The 20220-nt window shown below is 37.1% G+C and overlaps 1 protein-coding gene across 1 annotated transcript; it reads left to right on the top strand.

Moving 5' to 3' along the window:
• The first annotated feature begins 2441 nt into the window (after positions 1–2441).
• On the top strand, positions 2442–2774 carry LOC127148493 (uncharacterized). Its single transcript, XM_051082378.1, has one exon. It carries the CDS (start codon positions 2442–2444, stop codon positions 2772–2774), a length of 333 nt encoding a protein of 110 aa, XP_050938335.1.
• The last annotated feature ends 17446 nt before the right edge of the window (positions 2775–20220 follow it).

The raw sequence follows: 20220 nt of genomic DNA, 5'->3' as shown, positions 1-20220 counted from the left end.
GCTTCTTGAACTTCCTCCTCCTAGGGATATCGGTTTAACTATTGAGCTTAAGCCAAGCACTGCTCCAATATCTAGAGCTCCTTACAGAATGGCCCTAGCAGAGCTGAAAGAGCTGAAGGTCCAGTTGCAGGAGTTACTGGACAAGGGTTTCATACGACCTAGTGTGTCACCTTAGAGAGCACTAGTACTGTTTGTGAAGAAATAGGATGGATCGATGCGTCTTTGCATTGATTACAGAGAGCTGAATAAGGTGATAGTCAAGAACCGCTATCCATTGCCCAGGATCGACGACTTGTTTGATCAGCTGCAAGGAGCCACTGTTTTCTCTAAGATCGATTCACATTCAGGCTATCACCAGCTGAGGATTAGAGACAGTCACATCCCTAAGACTGCTTTCTGTTTTAGATATGGACATTACGAGTTCATTATAATGTCTTTTGGCTTGACTAATGCTCCTGCAGTATTTATGAACCAGATGAACAGGGTGTTTAAGGATTTCTTAGACACTTTTGTTACAGTTTTTATCGATGATATCTTGGTTCACTCCAAGACAGAGGCTGAGCATGAGGAGTATTTGCATCAGGTTTTGGAGACTCTTTGAGCTAATAAACTATACGCTAAGTTTTCTAAATGCGAGTTCTGACTCAAGAAGGTATCTTTTCTAGGCCATGTAGTATTCAGTGAGGGAGTCTCTGTGGACCCAGTGAAGATTGAAGTTGTTACTAGTTCGCCTCGACCATTTATAGTCAGTGAAGTTCGTAGTTTTCTGGGTTTAGCAGATCATTACAGAAGGTTCGTAGAAAACTTATCTTGTATAGCCAGTCCGTTGACGCAGTTGACCAGAAAGGGGACTCCTTTTGTTTAGAGCTCAGCATGTGAGAGTAGCTTCCAGGAGTTTAAGAAGAAGCTTGTGACTGCGCCAGTCCTTACAGTGCCAGATGGGTCTGAAAGTTTTGTGATCTATAGTGACGCCTCTAAGAAAGGACTGGGTTGTGTTTTGATGTAGCAAGGTAAGGTAGTTGCTTATGCCTCTCGTCAGTTGAAGAGTCATGAGCAAAACTACCCTACCCATGATCTAGAGTTGGCAGTAGTGGTTTTTGCACTAAAGATATGGAGACATTACTTGTATGGTGAGAAGATACAAATTTTTACTGATTATAAGAGCCTGAAATACTTCTTCGCCCAGAAGAAGTTCAACATGAGACAGAGGAGATGGCTGGAGTTGGTAAAGGATTATGATTGCGAAATTCTGTATCATCCAGGTAAGGCGAATGTGGTAGCTATGCACTCAGTAGGAAGGTGTCACATTCAGCAGCACTTATCACCAAGCAAGCTCCTTTGCTTAGGGACTTTGAGAGAGTTGAGATTGCAGTTTCAGTGGGAGAAGATACTACACAGTTGGCTCAGTTGTCAGTACAGCCGACCTTGAGGTAGAGGATTATTGTTACTCCGCTAAATGATCCATATTTGGTTGAGAAGTGTCACCTGTCAGAAGTAGGGCAAGTTGAGGAGTTCTCCATGTCCTCTGACGGTGGACTTATGTATAAGAGGCGTTTATGCATCCTAGCGGATAGTGCAGTTAAGACGGAGCTTTTGACTGAGGCCCATAGCTCCCCATTCTCTATACATTCTGGTAGTACGAAGATGTACCAGGACTTGAAGTGAGTCTACTGGTGGCGAAATATGAAGAGAGAAGTGACAGACTTCGTTAGTAGGTGCTCAGTATGTCAACAGGTAAAGGCACCAAGATAGAGGCTAGTAGGTTTGTTGCAACCCTTGGGTGTGCCAGGGTGGAAGTGGGAAAACGTGTCAATGGACTTCATTATAAGACTGCCTAGGACTCTGAAAGGCTATTCTGTGATCTGGGTTGTTGTGGACAGGCTCACGAAGTCAGCTCACTTTCTTCCAAGGAAGTCTACTTACACTGCCAGTAAGTGGCGACAGTTATATATGACCGAGATAGTGAGACTGCATGGAGTTCCTGTATCTATCATTTCTGACATGATGCTCGTTTCACATCAAAGTTTTGGAAAGGACTTCAGCTTGCATTGGGCACGAGGTTAGATTTCAGTACAGCCTTTTATCCTCAGATTGATGGTCAAATAGAGAGGTTGAACCAGATTTTGGAAGTTATGCTGCAAGCTTGTGTGCTAGAGTTTTCAAGGAGTTAGGACTCTCATTTGCACTTGATGGAGTTCGCCTCTAATAACAGTTACCAGGCTACCATTGGCATGACACCGTTTGAGGCTTTGTATGGTAGGTGTTGTAGATCTCCTGTATGTTGGGGTGAGGTTGGTGAGCAGAGAATGTTAGGCCCTGAGTTAGTTTAGACTACCAATGCAGCCATATAGAAGATTAGAGCTCGTATGTTGACAGCGTAGAGCAGACAGAAGAGTTACACTGATAAACGGCGTAAGGATCTTGAGTTTCATGTGGGGGACATGGTGTTCCTGAAGGTAGCACCTATGAAGGGTGTTTTGAGGTTCAAGAAGAAGGGGAAGCTAAGTCCACATTTTGTAGGGCGATTCGAGATACTTGAGCGGATTGGTCCCGTAGCTTATCGTTTGGTGTTACCTCCAGCATTTTCTGCAGTACATGACGTATTCCATGTCTCTATGCTGAGGAAGTATGTCTCAGACCTGACACATGTAGTGGACCTTGAGCCATTGCAAATTAATGAGAACTTGAGCTATGAGAAGCAACCCGTTGAGATTTTGGCAAGGGAGGTCAATATGCTTCGTAATAGAGGGATTGCTCTAGTCAAAGTTCTTTGATGAAACCATGGAGCTGAAGAGGCCACCTGGGAGAGGGAGGATGATATAAGAGCCCAGTACCCTGAGCTGTTCGAGAATTAGAACTTTCGAGGACGAAAGTTTCTCAAAGGAGGGAAGATTGTAACACCCCAAAATTTAAGGTAATTTGTTTTTAATTATCTTAAGTTTAAATCTTTGAATTTTTGGGTGTCATTTAATGGTTGAACTTTCTTGGAACTTATTGGATATTATTTAATTGTTTGTATTGGAGAAAATTTGATTAATTATATATTTGATTGTATAATTAATTGACTTTGAAGTTAAAATAATTATATTATGTGGATAATATAATTAGGTAAGGATATTTATTTTTTGAAAGATAAAGGTAACTGGATTGGAGAGAGAGGGAAATTTAAGTTTAAAGAGGAGATTTGATGGATTTTAAATGAAGTGAGAGAAGATTTGGATGGTTATTTGGGGAAAAAAGGAAAAGAATAAGGATAAATTAAAAATATAATGATAATATATTGTTCACACGAAATTTCTGAAGAAATTTGGTTCGTGGAGTTGAACTTGTGTTGATGTTGTATTTATGGTGATTTGATGCGATGTGGTTCGATCTTTAGAATTTGATCCTCTGATTCTCTCTCGGCTGGATGCTTATGCTTGATTTGAGGAAGCGAAGCACGTGATGTTCTTGAAGTTGGAGTCTTGAAAGAAACCTTGTATCTTCGAAGAAGCTTCAATCTTTGAGGGTGTTCTTGAAGTTGAAGACTTGGAAGAAAACTTGGATCTTCAAAGGAGTTTCAATCTTCGAAGGTGTTCTTGAAATTGGAGTCTTGGAAGAAAGCTTGTATCTTCAGAGGAGCTTCAATCTTCGAGGGTGGTCGACTTCAAGAGTTGAGGAGACTTCTATTTCTTGGGAGAACTCTCTCTAGACTTCTGGAGTAAAAAATTTCCAACCCTGGCAAATGAAGAGAACTCCTCTATTTATAGAGTTCCAGAACTCCTCTATTTATAGAGTTCCCTGGTGGGCTTTTATGAACTTGGGTTGGTCCGGTCCATGGACTATACCCATGGACTAAATCACATGGATTTGGGTCATATTTAATTTTGGGCTAAATTAAGCTTATTTTTGGGCTCAATTGAATTTTAGTCCAAGTAAATAATATTTAATTGAACCAAAATAATTAATTTCATCTAATTGCAATAATAAAGACACGTGACATTGTTAGAATTGTCCAATTTGTCTTTAAATTTAATTTGGGACACATATCAATTTTTAGTTAATCCCAAATACAATTATTTTACTAAATGATGCAGCAATTTGTGATTGGTTCCAAAATTTCTTATTCAACAAATGCCCCCTTTCGAGATTTATGCACGTGTATGAGTGGGTGAATCTCGAAAAGATAAATTTAAAGCCCAAATATGAGCTTTTTTTTCCTTTTTTTTTTTTTTTTTTTTTGCTCAATTTGACATATCCAATTAATCAAACTATAAATTTAGTACATGAGTTTGATTTAAATTTGAAATAAGGGTTGAGATATGACCAATTCTTAATTTGAGAAAAGTTTAAGGTTTTATCCAGAATTTACTTTAATTTGAGGATAAAAATTTGAGTTTGATGATGATTTGAATTTTTTTTTTAGATAAAATTTTGGAACCATATTTTAGTTTGAGATAAGAATGGGGTTTTTACCGTACCCTAATTTGTCTGAGTATGGATAAGAATTTGGAATGATCAATTTTAATATTGGGATAAAATGACCAAATTTAATTTTAAGATAAATACAAAATATCAATCTTGGGATAAAGTTGGATTTATGGCTCCAATTTAAACTTGAGATAAAACAAATTGAGGTAAAATCTAAATTTTAATTTGGGGATAAAATCTAAACTTTGAAATATTCAAATATGTTTAATTATCTCAAAAAGTGAAGAAATTTGATTCGTGGAGTTGAACTTGTGTTGATGTTGTATTTATGTTGATTTGATGCAACGTGGTTCGATCTCTAGAATTTAATCCTCTGATTCTCTTTCAGTTGGATGCTTACACTTGATTTTAGAAAAGCAAAGCACGTGAGGTTCTTGAAGTTCGAGACTTGGAAGAAAGCTTGGATCTTTAAAGGAGCTTCAATCTTCGAAGATGTTCTTGAAATTGGAGTCTTGGAAGAAAGCTTATATCTTCAAAGGAGATTCAATCTTCTTGAAGTTGAAGACTTGGAAGAAAGCTTGGATCTTCAATGGAGCTTCAATCTTCGAAGGTGTTCTTGAAATCGGAGTCTTGGAAAAAAGCTTGTATCTTCAAAGGAGCTTCAATCTTCGAGGGTGGTCTACTTCAGGAGTTGAGGAGGCTTCTATCTCTTGAGAGAATTCTCTCTAGACCTTCTGGAGTCAAAAATTTCCAACCCCTGCAAATGAAGAAATTTCCAACCCCTGCAAATGAAGAGAACTCCTCTATTTATAGAGTTCCCTGGTGGGCTTTTATGGACTTGGGTTGGTCTGGTCCATGGACCATACCCATGGACTTAATCACATGGATTTGGGTCATTTTTAATTTTGGGTTAAATTAAGCTTATTTTTGGGCTCAATTGAATTTTAGTCCAACTAAATAATATTTAATTGAACCAAAATAATTAATTTGACCCAATTGCCATAATAAAGACACGTGACATCATTAGAATTGTCTAATTTGTCTTTAAATTTAATTTGAGACACATGCCAATTTTTAATTAATCCCAAATATAATTATTTTAGTAATGATGTGGCAATTTGTGATTGGTTCCAAAATTTCTTATTCAACAAATGCCCTTTTGAGATTTATGCACGTGTATGAGTGGATCAATCTCGAAAAGATAAATTTAAAGTCCAAATATGAGCATTTTTTTTTTTGCTCAATTTGACATATTCAATTAATCAAACTATGAATTTAGTACATAAGTTTGATTTAAATTTGAAATAATAGTTGGGATATGGTCAATCCTTAATTTAGAAAAATTTAAGGTTTCATCAAGAATTTACTTTAATTTGAGGATAAAAATTTGAGTTTGATGATGGTTTGATTTGATTTTAAGAATTTGGAATGACCAATTTTAACATAAGATAATTGAATTTTATTTTCATTTTAAAAATTAAAATATTAAAATATGTTTGAATATTTTAAAAGTGGAATCCGAGATTTTATTCCAAAATAAAATATCATAAGATAATTGGATTTTAATTTTATTTATTATTAAAAAGAAAATTAAAACCTTTCCAAATCCTATTAGGAATTGGACTTGTTAGCCTTATAAATAGACTCATACCATGATCATTCTTTTCTCATCAAGGAGAACAAAGGTATGAAAGAAAAAAAAAAGTAAAAATATTTCTCTTCTCCCTTTTTGTTTTTTCTTTTTGTTTTTCTTTTTTTAATAATAATAATTTTTTTTAGAAACTAGAGTTATTGTCAAAAGGTAAGGATTTTTATAATTTTTTTATTGTTTTTTTATTTTTATTTTTTTGAAATCATTTGTAGAAGTTACTCCGCCGTCAGCGATCCAACTTTTACTGGAGGACGATCGGGCTTTTTCCATTAGATCCACCGCCTTGGTAGGAGCGATCAGGCACCTTCGTCCTTTGGAGGGGTGATATTGTCGTCAGCAATCCAACTTCTATCGGGGGACGATCGGGCTTTTTCCGTCAGATCCACCGCCCTGGTAGGAGCGATCGGGCACCATCGTTGTTTGGAGAGGTGATACTGCCATCAACAATCCAACTTCTATCGGGGGACCATCGGGTTTTTACCGTCAGATCCACCGTTCTAGTTCGAGCGATCGGACACCTTCGTCGTTTGGAGAGGTGATACTGCCGTCAGCGATCCAACTTTTATCGGGGGACGATCAGGCTTTTTCCGTCAGATCCACCGCCCTGGTAGGAGCGATCGGGCACCTTCGTCGTTTAGAAAGATGGAGGCAAAATTGTACCATCGACGTCTTCTTGGAGAAGCAAAGGTGGAGCTGCACCGTTGTCGTTCTCTCAAGGCTACAACATATTAGAAATGAGGTAGAGTTTTTTTTTTTAATTTTATTTATTATTATTTTTTCTTTTTGTGCTAACATTTCTTTTAGAGGAGGCAAAGCCACCTCTACACCAATGAAGCCTAAGGTTTTCAAACTTGCTTGAAAAGGCAATGATGAAGTCTTTTTTTATTTTATTTTATTTATTTATTTATTTTTGCTTGAAGAAGACAATACTTTTTTTAAATTTAAATATGAGAAAGCATCAATGAATCCTTTGAGCTTGAATATGAGGATACATCGATGAAACCTTCGATCTTGTACATGGAAAAAATAACAGTGCAATCCTTAAAGTCGGTGGAGCACTGGTGAAGTCTTCAATCTTGCATTTAAATGGTTCTTTATGAAATTTTTGAACTCGAATTTGAGGAAACATCAACAAAGCCTCAAAATTTGATTTTGAGGAACTTCTAATCTTCTGTGAACTTAAATTTTAAGAAACATTAACAAATCTCTTGAATTTGATTTTGAGGAACTTCTAAACTTGGCAATGGAGTGCTAAACTTCAAAAGAATGATGCCACCTTATAAGTATCAACATCTTGCTCCTAGTGCCGCACCTTTTTTTTTTTTTTGTTATATTGCCCCCAGTAAGGCATCTTCAACTTTAAGTTGATATTCTTTGATGAGAACGAAAACTATCAATTGCTAATGTCAAGCTTTATGGGATCATGACACTACTCTTGCTTTCCATTCTTCTCAACTGAGTTCTTTTTTTTTTTTTTTTACTAGACTGAACCATAAAGTTTCCCTTAAGCTGCCTACGTACCGTTTATCATACAGGGATCAAGTCATAACGTAGTTCAAAGGTTTTTTTTTTTACTGGACTGAACTTAAGGTTTCCCTTAGGTTGCCTACGTACCCTTTATAATATAGGGATCAAGTCATAACGTAGTTCAATTTTTTTATTTACATAATGACGTTAAGCATAAAATTTCTTGAGAAACTTGTCGTTGATTGGGCTAATTTTTAATCCATCTCGATCAACAATCTTGTGTGCACCATTTGTGTAAACTTCTTTGACAATATAGGGTCCGTCCCATTTAGGTGTAAACTTATTTCCCGTATGCCTTGTCGTGATGATAGGTCTTCTTACTGCAAGCACTAAATCACCAACTTGAAATGATCGGGGCTTTACATGTTTGTCAAAAGCTTTAGACATTCGGGCTTGGTAACATTCCAATGCTTGCTGAGCTTCTAATCACTTTTCATCAAGTGCTTCTAACTCTTAAAGACGTAACTTGACATTGTCTTTGTCTTCGGTAGTCAACCCTTCTTGCATTGCGATTCTTAATGATGAGATTTCTTTTTCAAGGGGAAGGACAACCTCTACACCGTAAACGAGCGAATAGGGTGTAACCCCCGTAGGAGTGCGATGAGTGTTTTGATAAGCCCACAATGCTTCACCAATTCTTTCTTGCCAATCCCTCTTCGACTTGGAGACAATTTTCTTTAGAAGATTGCATAACGTCTTATTGAATGCTTCCGCTAGGCCATTCGCAGCTGCGTTGTACATAGATGACTTGTATTGTTTGAACTTGAATTTTTCACATAATTTATCTATCATGCTATTGGAGAATTGTCTTCCATTATCTGTCAAAATCTAGTGAGGAATATCGTATCGATAGATGATGTGGGTACGAATAAAGTTTGCCACGTTCTCCTTCTTGGCCTCTCTCAAGGGAATGGCCTCAGCCCATTTTGAGAATTAATCTCTTGCTGCAAGGATATAAGAATGTCCTGCTGATCATTTTGGTGTACTAGGACCAACCAGATCGAGTCCCCAAGCCTCAAATGGCCAAGAAGCCACAGTTGGATGTAGAGGCTCTGGAAGTTGATGTATGAAGTTTGCATGGTATTGACAAGCTTCACACTTCTTTGCATAGTCCATTGAATCTTGAACCATCTTAGGCCAATAATAGCCCATTCTTCTCAACTGAAATTGAAGTTTTGGCCCCGATTGATGTGCTCCACAAACGCCTGCATGTGCTTCCTCTAGAGCTTTTATCGACTCTTCCTTTCCAATATATCTAAGAAAGAGTCCTTCAAGAGAATGACGATATAAAGTTCTTTTGTAATAAATAAAGTGTGCAGCCCTTCTTCGTACCTCAGTTTTATGACGAGAATCCTTCGAAAGATTTTCGTGCTCAAGATACTCTATGATGGGTTGACGCCAATCTTCTTCATCAATCAAATGAGATGTCGTTACGTTCGCTTCCTGACATTCAGGAAAAAGTGGAGGCATAATCCATTGTTGACAAAGTGGTATATTTAGAGCTACATTATCCGACATCATCAAGGCAGTGGCTAAATTTGCCAATGCGTCTGTTCTTTTGTTTTCTGTTCTAGAGACATGCTCCAACATCACACTGTCAAACCTTTCCATCAATTGTCTAGCATAAGTGAAGTATGTCTTCAAGTCTTCATGTTTCACGTCATACTGAAACGAGAGTTGATTGATTATCAACTTTAAATCGCCGTAAATTTCTATGAATGATACTCCGATTTCTAATACCATTTGAAGGCCATTTATCAAGGCCTGATAATCAGCCACATTGTTTGAGCACAATTCAGCAAGCGCAAAGCTATAAGGCAACATATGTTTTTTAGGAGAAATGAGGACGATGCCTGCCCCACACCACTCCTTCGCGCTACGCCATCAAAATATATAGTCCAAGGTTCCACCACTTCCGTGAAGAAAACTTCATCATCTGGCAAATCCTCATATAACTTCCAATCTGAAGGAATTGGGTGGTCCGCCAAAAAATCTGCCAACGCTTGTCCTTTTATCGCCTTTTGGAAAATATACACAATGTCATATTGCTGGAGTATAATCGCCCATTTGGCTAAGCATCCAGAGATACTCGGCGTAGACAGAACATACTTTATAGGGTCCGTCATTGCTACTACATGAACCGTGAAGGCCTGCATATAATGCCTCAACTTATCGATGACAAAGAAAAGTGCAAGGCACATTTTCTCAATGGGAGAATAGTTAACTTCGGCCCCAACTAAAGTTCTGCTTAGATAGTAGAGAGCACGTTCCTTTCCTTTCTCATTCTCTTGCGCCAACAATGCACCTAAAGACCTTTCTTGTGCAGCAATTTACAATATTAATGGCTCGGCAGGTACTTGAGCTCCTAATACTGCGAGATTGAGCAAGTATTTCTTTATGCTATCAAAAGCATTCTGACAAGCCTCATCCCACACAAAATTTTCTCCTTTTCTCATCAACTTTTGAAAAGGTTGGCACCGACCAGTCAGGTTGGAGATGAACCTTCGAATGTAAGCCAATCGTCCCTGGAGACTTCTTAGGTCATGCAAACTCTTTGGCCTCGGCATCTTCTGAATGGCATCAATCTTGGACTGGTCTATCTCAATCCCTCGATGCCTTACAATAAAGCCAAGAAACTTTCCTTAAGTTACACCGAACGCACATTTGAGAGGGTTCATCCTAAACTGATATTTTCGCAAATAGTCGAACACAACTTTTAGATCCTTCAAATGGTCTTGTCGTCTCTGGGATTTGACCACAAGGTCATCAACATAGCACTCGACATATTTATGTATTATATCGTCAAAAACTTTTCGCATAGCACGTTGATAAGTGGCACCAGCATTTTTTAATCCAAAGGGCATCACCTTGTAACACTATATTCCTTTTGGGGTCCTGAAAGCTGTCATTTCTTCATCTGAAAGGGCCATTCGTATTTGATTATATCCAAACGACCCATCCATAAAGGATAGTGCCTCGTGTCCAGTAGTTGCATCAAACATGATTTCTGTGATGGGTAAAGAAAAATCATCTTTAGAGCACACATTGTTCAGGTCACGAAAGTCTACACAAACACGAAGTTGCCCGTTCTTTTTTCTGACAAGGACAATACTTGCTATCCATGTGGGATATTTGACTTCGCGAATGAATCCTGCTTCAATCAACTTGTTGATTTCAACCTCGATCTAGGGAATAAGCTCTGGTAAAAAACGTTGTTGTGCTTGCTTAATCGATCGATACCCTGGTTTAATTGCAAGATGATGGACTGCTACCTTTGGATCAAGTCCTGGCATCTCCTTGTACGACCAAGCAAAAATGTCCTTATACTCTGTAAGCAAACTCATGTACTTACCCTCCTCTTCATTAGAGAGAGATGCACTAATGAAAGTTGGGCATGGTTCTATTGTACCAAGGTTTACCTCTTTCAGCTCGTCTACGGTAGATTGACCACCACCCTCTAGACTCTGTAGGGCATCTTCCACGTCTTCTTTAGGAGTTTCAATCTCTAATTCCTCAAGAATGGTAATGTGATGACATGAGATTTCACCTTCTCCTTGTTCTGAGTCTTCCTTTTCAGGATTAGTTAATATAACATCATGTCTTTTCACCTTCAAGGAACCTTGACTTGTATTGAGAGTAACAAAAGTTTTTCTTTTCATTCGGGAAGGAACATTGCTACGAATTTCTCTTTCTCCCTTTACCTCACAAGGAAACTCCTTACCATGGCAACTCTCGACGTTTATATGCTTAATTCGGCACCAGATCGACACACGAGATGTTGATTCCTTCTTCTTTGTGTCTATGCTAGAATCAGTCTGGACATGTGGGCATCCATCCCCAAGACGATCAATAATTGGAGCATGAGGTGTTTGTACATTTTTCTTTTTAGCCATGCTTAGCCTTTCAAAGGTCGATGGTCTTGTAGTCATCGAGGCCTAACATATACCTTTCTCTTTTTTAAAGATCATAGTTAGCCTTTGAAAGGCCGATCGTCGATCAAGGTTAGATGTTGACTGATGATCTTTTCTTTCTGCCTCTGTCATGCTTAATCTTTCAAATACTGGGGTGCGTGCAACATGTGGACTAATTCAGTCAAATGTTGAGGTTCTTTGACTGTCGCCTTCTTTTTATTCTATACTATCGACCTACTTTACAGTTATATGATTGCTGCCAACCACTTTTTCCTTCCCCGTTCTAGTTATATGGATTGGCTCTGGCGACTTGTATCCGAGTCCTTTTCTTGACATGGGTATAGCATGTCCTTCCCGTAACAGCTTCTTTTGGGTTGAGGAAAGCTTAGGTTGTTCGTGAATTTTCAAACTTTTATACTCAGTGTGAGTTGTGAAGTCATAACCTGCTTTCGCCATCAATTTGTAAGCCTTAGGGTCGAACCCGTCTTTCGTCCGCCTTTGAGGCAAGCTTGCTTCTATCAGGTCTATCTTTATTTCTTGCTTAGTTATTTTGGTAAGCGGTGTAGTGAAGCTTTCTTTTAGGACTTCAATGTCACCAACTTTCAAGCCTTGTGGGGACTCTACAAATGGTGATTCGCCTTTCTTGCGCCTCGACAGGGGGACATAGCGCAAAATTGGTGGATTTGAAGTCTTTTCATCCATCAAGATCACACTTTTTGTAGTGCTTGTGGATGCCTCACTCTGTCCAGAATGAAAGGTTCCTGTACTTTTATGTGGTTCCCTGCTTGCAAGTGATTTTAGCTGTAAATTATCTTCTCTATTTAAAAGAGGAACTTCTACAAACACGGCTTCTAGGCTACTGTCATTCTTCAAATAAAACTTTGCATCTGCAAAGTGAGATTCAACCTCTGAGAATGGGTTGGAGTCGGCTTCAACCTTATTTACGCCATCTTGATAAAATTTAAAGCACTGATGCAGTATCGATGTTACTACTCCATTTCCATGAATCCAAGGACGACCGAGTAACAACTTATAAGTGGTCCTCGAATCTATGACATGAAACAATGCACTAGCCTTCAGGTCACCAATTATGAGTTATAAGCGTATCATACCTATTACTCTTTGGCTGCCCTGATTGAAACCTTAAATTACCAGTTTACTATTTGAGAGTTCCTCCATTAAGATGCCTAATTGCCTCATAGTCGATTTTGCCATTTTGTTGACAGCTGATCCATTATCGATGAGAATTCGGTCGACTCTCTATTCTCGAACATATCCAGAAACATATAAGGGTATATTATGAAGTTTAGATCCCAATAGTAAATCCTCATCTAAGAAGTCTATAGACATGCAGTAAGGAGTACTCTTGTATGTCGCAGTTGGAGCACTCGAACTTGATGCTGCTGAATTCAACAATGCATTAATGAGAATGGTTTTGGTTTCTTGAGGAAGTGATAACAAAACATCCACATTAAACCTCGATAGGTCTTTTGAAACTCCTTCCTCCTCTAATGATCTTAGCGGGATGCTTTCTTCCTCCGTTGCATTAATAGCATGACATGCAACAACTCCTGGGTTTTCATCCTGATGATCACAAAGGAATCTTGTTGAAAAGAATTCTGCCAAGGTTACTAAGCGCTGAGTTCGAGGGAAATCCTTATCTACCTCGTGCACGAGCTTAAGCTTTCGAGTCTTCTTCTTTTTCTTATTCTTTTGAGCCTTATTCCCTCTTCTATAATTTCTGTAGAAGCGAAACTCTTTTGGGATCGGAGTTGACTTTCTTTTCTTTCGGCGGGTCACAACAGTCCACCCTTCATCGTCTTCTTCGATCGATCTTTCTTTTTCTTGAGAATCCTCGGGTGCAACTTCCTGATGGAATTGGACCACTACAGGCTCGAAGGTTCTGAACTGGACCAAGCTTTTCCTTTGCTCAAAAATCAATCTTGGCAAAAGAGCCTCTGACATTATCATTGTTGCAGCATGGTTTGTTTGAGCTACCTCCTCTAGGTCTAGCTCGATCTTTTTCTCACGAGCTAACCTTAGAATTAGCTCTTTCAACAAAAACAAAATTTCTCTACCGGGTGACTGATGACCCGTTGATACTTGCAGTAGTTGGGATCATCCACCTTTTCCTGCTTGCTCAGGTTGCTTACATTCCGGCAGTTGGATCAGCTGCTTTTCCAATAGTTGCTTTAGCATGTTAGCAATATATGAATCAGGAAATGGGTAGACTTTTTCCTGTCTTTCTTTTAAAGTCAGACATCGTCTCTCGCTTCCATCATCCTTATTTTCAACTCTTCCTTCTTTTCTTTTAGAGAACTCAGTGGGGTCGTGTTTACGACCATAGATTCTTTCACAGTGCTCTTCACTACCTTTTCGGCACTCTTTGTCTCCTTCTTATCTTTTCTTACTTCAAGAACAGGAAAATCCTTGGTTCCTCTACTGGCGATGCTCTTTTTTCAGAGGGAAAGACCGTTTACTTTGGGAGAAACTTCTTTGGCCTTTTGTGGTTTGTTTAGTTGCAAAGGGATAGGAGTACATTCGGGGCCTAGGGGTTGATAAGGTGTCTCTGTATTCTTTCATTTGTCTTGATCAGAGTTCCTTGTATATTTGTATCAATACGCATCTCACTAATCACGATTCAAATTCTCTGAACAATAAAACTACTACAAACAAACTCAAAACATAAGCGATCCTAAATTCTTAATGAGAATATTATAAACCATAAATTATTTGCCCTGCATCTGTAAAGTTGAGTCTGATATTGGTTGCCCCTTTCTTTAAAAATCACTTTGTTCGATAAAATCATATTGTAATATTGTTAAATACTTATTCTTTCTACTAGGATCAAATTTTGATGTTTAATTTTCTCACTTTTCTTCTATCTAAATGCCAGATTGGAATCCACATACAGGGCATGGTTAAGAGAGAAAAGAGCAAAGTCAATGGTAGAAAATTTGGATGAATTCACCAGGGAGTTGCGAACTGCACTAGGAACGGCCAAATGGCAGGTGACTAATATTCTGTACGTAAATTACTTCATTTTTGTAATGCATGCCTTGGGTGCACATTTCTACCGCTGACAGTTCGGTGAGTCGATCTTTACAGTCAAGACTTAGTGCTCTCCATCGGTTTATGTAATCGATGACTGGCTCTCCCTTCCGCTGTTTGGTGTTTGTAAGCTCCATCATGCTTACGGTACGTTTGGTGCTATAGAAACGGTTGAGGAACTCCTTTTCTAATTGTTCCCAGCTGTCAATGACTTCTGGCTCTAGATCGGTGTACCACTCGAAGGCATTTCCTTTCAAGCTTTGAACGAATTGCCTGACAAGTTGGTCTTCTCTTGATCCTGCATTCTCACATGTTTCGACAAAGTGGGCGATATGTTGCTTTGGGTTGCCCTTTCCATCGAATTGTTGGAATTTTGGAGGTTGGTACCCAAGTGGCATTCTCAAGTTATCGATTCTCTTGGTGTACGACTTAGTGGACATGAAAGTAGTTTGCGGCAGTCCTTCATACTGAGCTCTAATGGAATTCGCGGTCATATCTTGTAGCTGCACCACATTTTTCCCTTTATCAGTAGCTTTGACAACAGGAGTTTGACTTGACTAATCAATTTCACAAGTCCTCATTTGCTCCCTCATAGCTGTGATTTCATGGTCTCGTTCCTCCACAACTTTCATTAGGAAGTTAATTTTCCTCTCCATCTCTGTCATGGCAGCTTCGACCGTTATATCAGCCATCATGACAGACACCACGTCAAGATGTGCTTCCTTCTTTGACTTGCTAGAGGCATAATCAGAATTATCATACAAAGGATTTTCCTTGATGACAATCCGAGCTTTAGGAGACTCCATCAATTGCTTGAGAATGCTCTGAGCGACGTTAGAACCTTGATCTTGCTCTTGAGAACCTTAGAACGACTGCGGGTGATGGGTCCTGTGTAAGCGTCGCTTGCAACAGAAGAGTTAGATGCAGCCTTCAAAAGAGCTTCAATCTTCGAGGGTGGTCGACTTCAGGAGTTAAGGAGGCTTCTATTTCTTGGGAGAATTCTCTCTAGACTTCTGAAGTTAAAAATTTTCAACCCTTGCAAATGAAGAGAACTCCTCTATTTATAGAGTTCCCTGGTGAGCTTTTATGGACTTAGGTTGGTCTGGTCCATGGACCATACCCATGGACTCAATCACATGGATTTGGGTCATATTTAATTTTGGGCTAAATTAAGCTTATTTTTTGGCTCAATTGAATTTTAGCCCAAGTAAATAATATTTAATTGAACCAAAATAATTAATTTCATCCAATTGCAATAATAAAGACATGTGATATTGTTAGAATTGTCCAATTTGTCTTTAAATTTAATTTGGGACACATACCAGTTTTTAGTTAATCTCAAATACAATTATTTTAGTAAATGATGATGTACGTTATGTTACATGCTATGGTTAGGTTGTGTTGTTAGATTGAGTTATGAGAGTTGTACCCACATGGGTGTCCTTCGAGATCACCACCTTTTATGACTGTGTAGTCCAACTGGATCACCAGTCCAGTATGACATAGACATAGACATGATTATGAACGACTCGACGAGGTCACTCACAGCCCGATTATCTTAGTGTTTCTTTCTGGTACACTAAAGACCAGTAGTCCTAGGTGTTCCTTTGGGTTCACCGAAGACCAGACATGTTTCTGCGGGATTACAGATTGCACGTGTTCGGGAACGTGCCAGTTTAAGAGTACCACCTTACAGGACTCTAATAGGAAGTTAACAGGCACCTAGCGAAACTAGTAGTGAGTCTCTTACTAAGTATATTTTTATACTCACTCTTTCTTGTTTAATTTTTCAGGCAGAGGTAAAGGTAAGGACAGAGGAAAGCAGGCGAATGACAAGAAGTGACCGTGGCGAGCCATAGGGATTTCTTTTTGCTTCCGCTTTATGTCATTTAATCTGATGCATTTTCTATTTTATTTTATTTTATTTATTTTCCTTTAAAACTAGATAGGGCCCGAGTTAGGATTTTATTTAAATTTTTCCTTAAGAAATTTGTTTATGATTTTAACGAATATTTGAGGTTTTGTTTTATTTTCTACATTTTAATAAATTTATGAAATTTATTTATCTTTTAATTAGTAATGACTTCGTCTTAGTATAAGGAGTTGGATTGTTACATTTAGTTAGACTTTATCTGGAAGTTTGAACTGTGGATTTTTCGAACCAAGGATAAGTCAGGTTCTACCTCAACTTTGGGTAAGTTAAAGTAACTAGATTTTTGGATCCTTATTTAACTGCAATTGAGTTTTTTACTTAGTATTTTATCCTTGCTGTTTAGGATTTTCCCTTGGGAAGTTTGACCGCGACTGTTAAGAAAATCTCGGTTTTAACTAATCTCCAGGTAAGAGATTCTACTACTAGACCCTCGAACTGAATTTATGATGATGTATATTATGTTACATGTTATGGTTAGGTTGTGCAGTTAGCTTTAGCTATTAGAGTCGTACCCGCATGGGTGTCCCTGGGGATCACCACCTTTTATGACTGTATAGTCCAACAAGATCACCAGTCCAGTATGACATAGACATAGACATGATTATGAGTGGTTCGACGGGGTCACTCACAGCCCAATTGTCTTAGTGTTTCCTTCGGGCACACTAAAAACCAGCTTGTCCTAGGTGTTCCTTTGGGTTCACCGAAGACCAAATATGATCTTACGGGTTCACAAATTGCACGTGTTCGAGAACGTGCCAGTTTAAGGGTACTACTTTACAGGACTCTAATGGAAAGTTAACAGACACCTAGCGGGACTAGTAGTGGGTCCCTTACTGAGTATATTTTTATACTCACTTTTCCTTGTTTAATTTTATAGACAAAGGTAGAGGTAAGGGCAGAGAGAAGCCGACAAATGACAAGAAGTGATTGAGGCGAGTCATAGGGATCATCATTTTGCTTCCACCTTATCTCATTGATCAGATGCATTATTTTATTTTATTTTATTTTATTTTATTTTATTTTATTTTATTTTATTTTATTTTATTTTATTTTATTTTATTTTATTTTATTTTATTTTATTTTATTTTATTTTTTTTATTTTATTTATTTTATTTATTTTATTTATTTTTCTTTAAAATAGATATGACTCGAGTTAGGATTTTATTTAATTTTATCTTTACGTACATTTATTTATGATTTTTAATCAGTATTTGAGGTTTTGTTTTATTTTCTATTTTTAATTTAAAAAAAAAATTATTTATCTTTTAATTAGTAATAACTTCGGCTTAGTATAAGGAGTTTGGTCATTACATATTTACATACTAAATCAAATCTCAAGCTTTAAGTAAATCACATGCTTATAAATAATTTAGTTCAAAGCTTGCTTGAATACTTTACCTTGAAATTCAAGCTTACATCAGGAATTTAAATTTATTTTGTAAATCGATAGACTTAAATTTTATTTAATTATATTGATAAAACTAAATTATGGATTTAAGGAATTATGATTAATTATATATGTATATATATAATTAATTATACATGTATATATATAATTAATTAATTTGTGGAAGGTTTAAGAATACTTATTTTATTTGTAAAAAATATAATGATCCAGGAAAATATAAAAATATAATCACCTTGGCCACATAGGGCAGTTGCTCGCCACACACACATACTTAGACTATTTGTCCTTGCCACCTAGCACACATAAATCTTGATCGCCTAAAGGTTATTTTGGCCTTCACTTGGCCACATAACATACTCATTTCACCTTTTCAACACCTACACAAATTTTCATTATTTTCCCCCTCTTCCACCACCTACCTCAATACTTCAAGCCTTAACAACCCTTTGTTTGGCTGCACACTTAATCATCACAGCACATCAACACTTGGACTATTTTTCCTATTCCTCTCAACCATCTTACTCTACTATAACTCCCTCCTTAACCTAAACTAACTTTTTATCAAGCACTATAACAACAATAACACCAAACTCATGTAAATCACTAAACTAAAGAAATAACAATGCTAGGGTTTACAGTGTAGATAAACAATAAGAGCATTCTTATTTTTATTTTTTAAGTTAAGGTACTAATGTAAATTTTGAAAGTTTAGAATTACGTTTGCAATATTGTACTAATGGTTTCTATTTTTGTATTAACAATAATAATATTTTTGACATTTTTTAAGGGTATTTAAAAAAAAATCAACTATTTTTGAAAGTGTTAGGATATTCCTAAAACTTTTAAAATTTAGGGTCTACCCAAAGCAAAAAGTTAAAAATAGCATTGTTTATAATTCAGCCTTTCAAGTTTCCATTCAAGGGGTGCAATAAGTGCTTGTAAAATTAAGTCTGTCCGTTTTCAATTTTGTCCCTTTTACCATTTAAGCTTCGGCTGTGAAATGTTGAAAGAATGGTCAATGTATCAGTTTTTTCGGAAATCTGGAATAGGCAGTTAAAATATATTCCATTTATTGCAATTTGCAACAGTATTTTAGCTATTCAAATATGACAAAATATTTGAAATCTTATTTTGTTTATTTTTAGGTCATTTCAATTGTATCCTTCTAAAATTTTGAATATATATTAATGACATATCAAATCAAGTACATCCTTGGTATATTAACACGTATAATTAAACATATCTAGTGTATTGTTAGTATAACAAATTGAAAAGTTGTAATAAAAAGACAAAACACTTTTAAACATTTCAAGTTCTGATTTGTCAGAGATTTATATTCTTATGGAAGAGACTTTGTCTTAAGATAAGCTTGTTAATGCTTCTTCTTTTTGTAAAATTTTAGAGAGTAAAGATATCTATAATCTTTCAGCTTTGGCTTCCTCTCTAAGATATTTTGGATTTTGAAAAGGAGACCCAATTGTATTTGCATGTATTATCAAAGTTGAGTTTTTTTTCCTTACCAACAAAGTTAAAATTAAGAAATGGTCCTAAACTTTACTATTTATTCTAACATGAACTACCTAAGAATGTCAAAACATCACAAAATTCAAAAGCTTATTGCACTTGTGCTGCCAAAACATTAAGCTTGAACAAATCATCATGCAGATAATTCATTCCCAAATATGTACCAACAAGTTTGGACTCATTTATATTAAGTAGGATTGTTGAAAATATCTTTCAAATATCTGGCACAATACATTATTTCATCATGTAAACATATCTGCAGAATTCTACTTTAGTAAGACCTCCCACTGCAAAGGTGGTTGAAGTATTTCTAAATCATGTCACTACCACCTATTTTTTTTCTTATATCAATTAGCTTGTTATTTTACACTATGTTGGCTTGATATTGTGGGACATTTGACAATCAGCAACTCTCTCTATTCTCACCACCCCACAAGATTCTTTTGCTACAAATGATACACGAGAAATCTTTTTATGATGATTCTTCCTTCTAATGATCAGCCTACCAGTGTTTTTCTTTTCTTCTTTTTTTTTTTTAGGCTAGACATGTATGTAATTGTTTGCCTTAGAGGATAGACCTTGAACAGCCCAAGTCAAATAGAGCAAGCCGACGACCAACCCAATAATCAGTTCACAACTTAAATGTACAAGAGACTAACCTCCATACTCAAACTCATTAATCCAACCAATATCCATAACTTTGAACTTGGACCTGCTCACTTAATGTAGATACACAACCAAGTAAATAACAGAAGAAAAAGGGAACTTCTTGAATCATTCATTCTATTGCTTCCAAGTAACTCGG

This window comes from Cucumis melo, chromosome 1 (assembly GCF_025177605.1).
Source record: "Cucumis melo cultivar AY chromosome 1, USDA_Cmelo_AY_1.0, whole genome shotgun sequence".
Classification (NCBI taxonomy): domain Eukaryota; kingdom Viridiplantae; phylum Streptophyta; class Magnoliopsida; order Cucurbitales; family Cucurbitaceae; genus Cucumis; species Cucumis melo.
This window is presented reverse-complemented; position numbering and strand designations above follow the sequence as displayed.

What these genes read in the sequence shown, in the direction of transcription:
- LOC127148493 (XM_051082378.1), top strand. Translation starts at nt 2,442, where the DNA reads ATGGTGTTCCTGAAGGTAGCACCTATGAAGGGTGTTTTGAGGTTCAAG.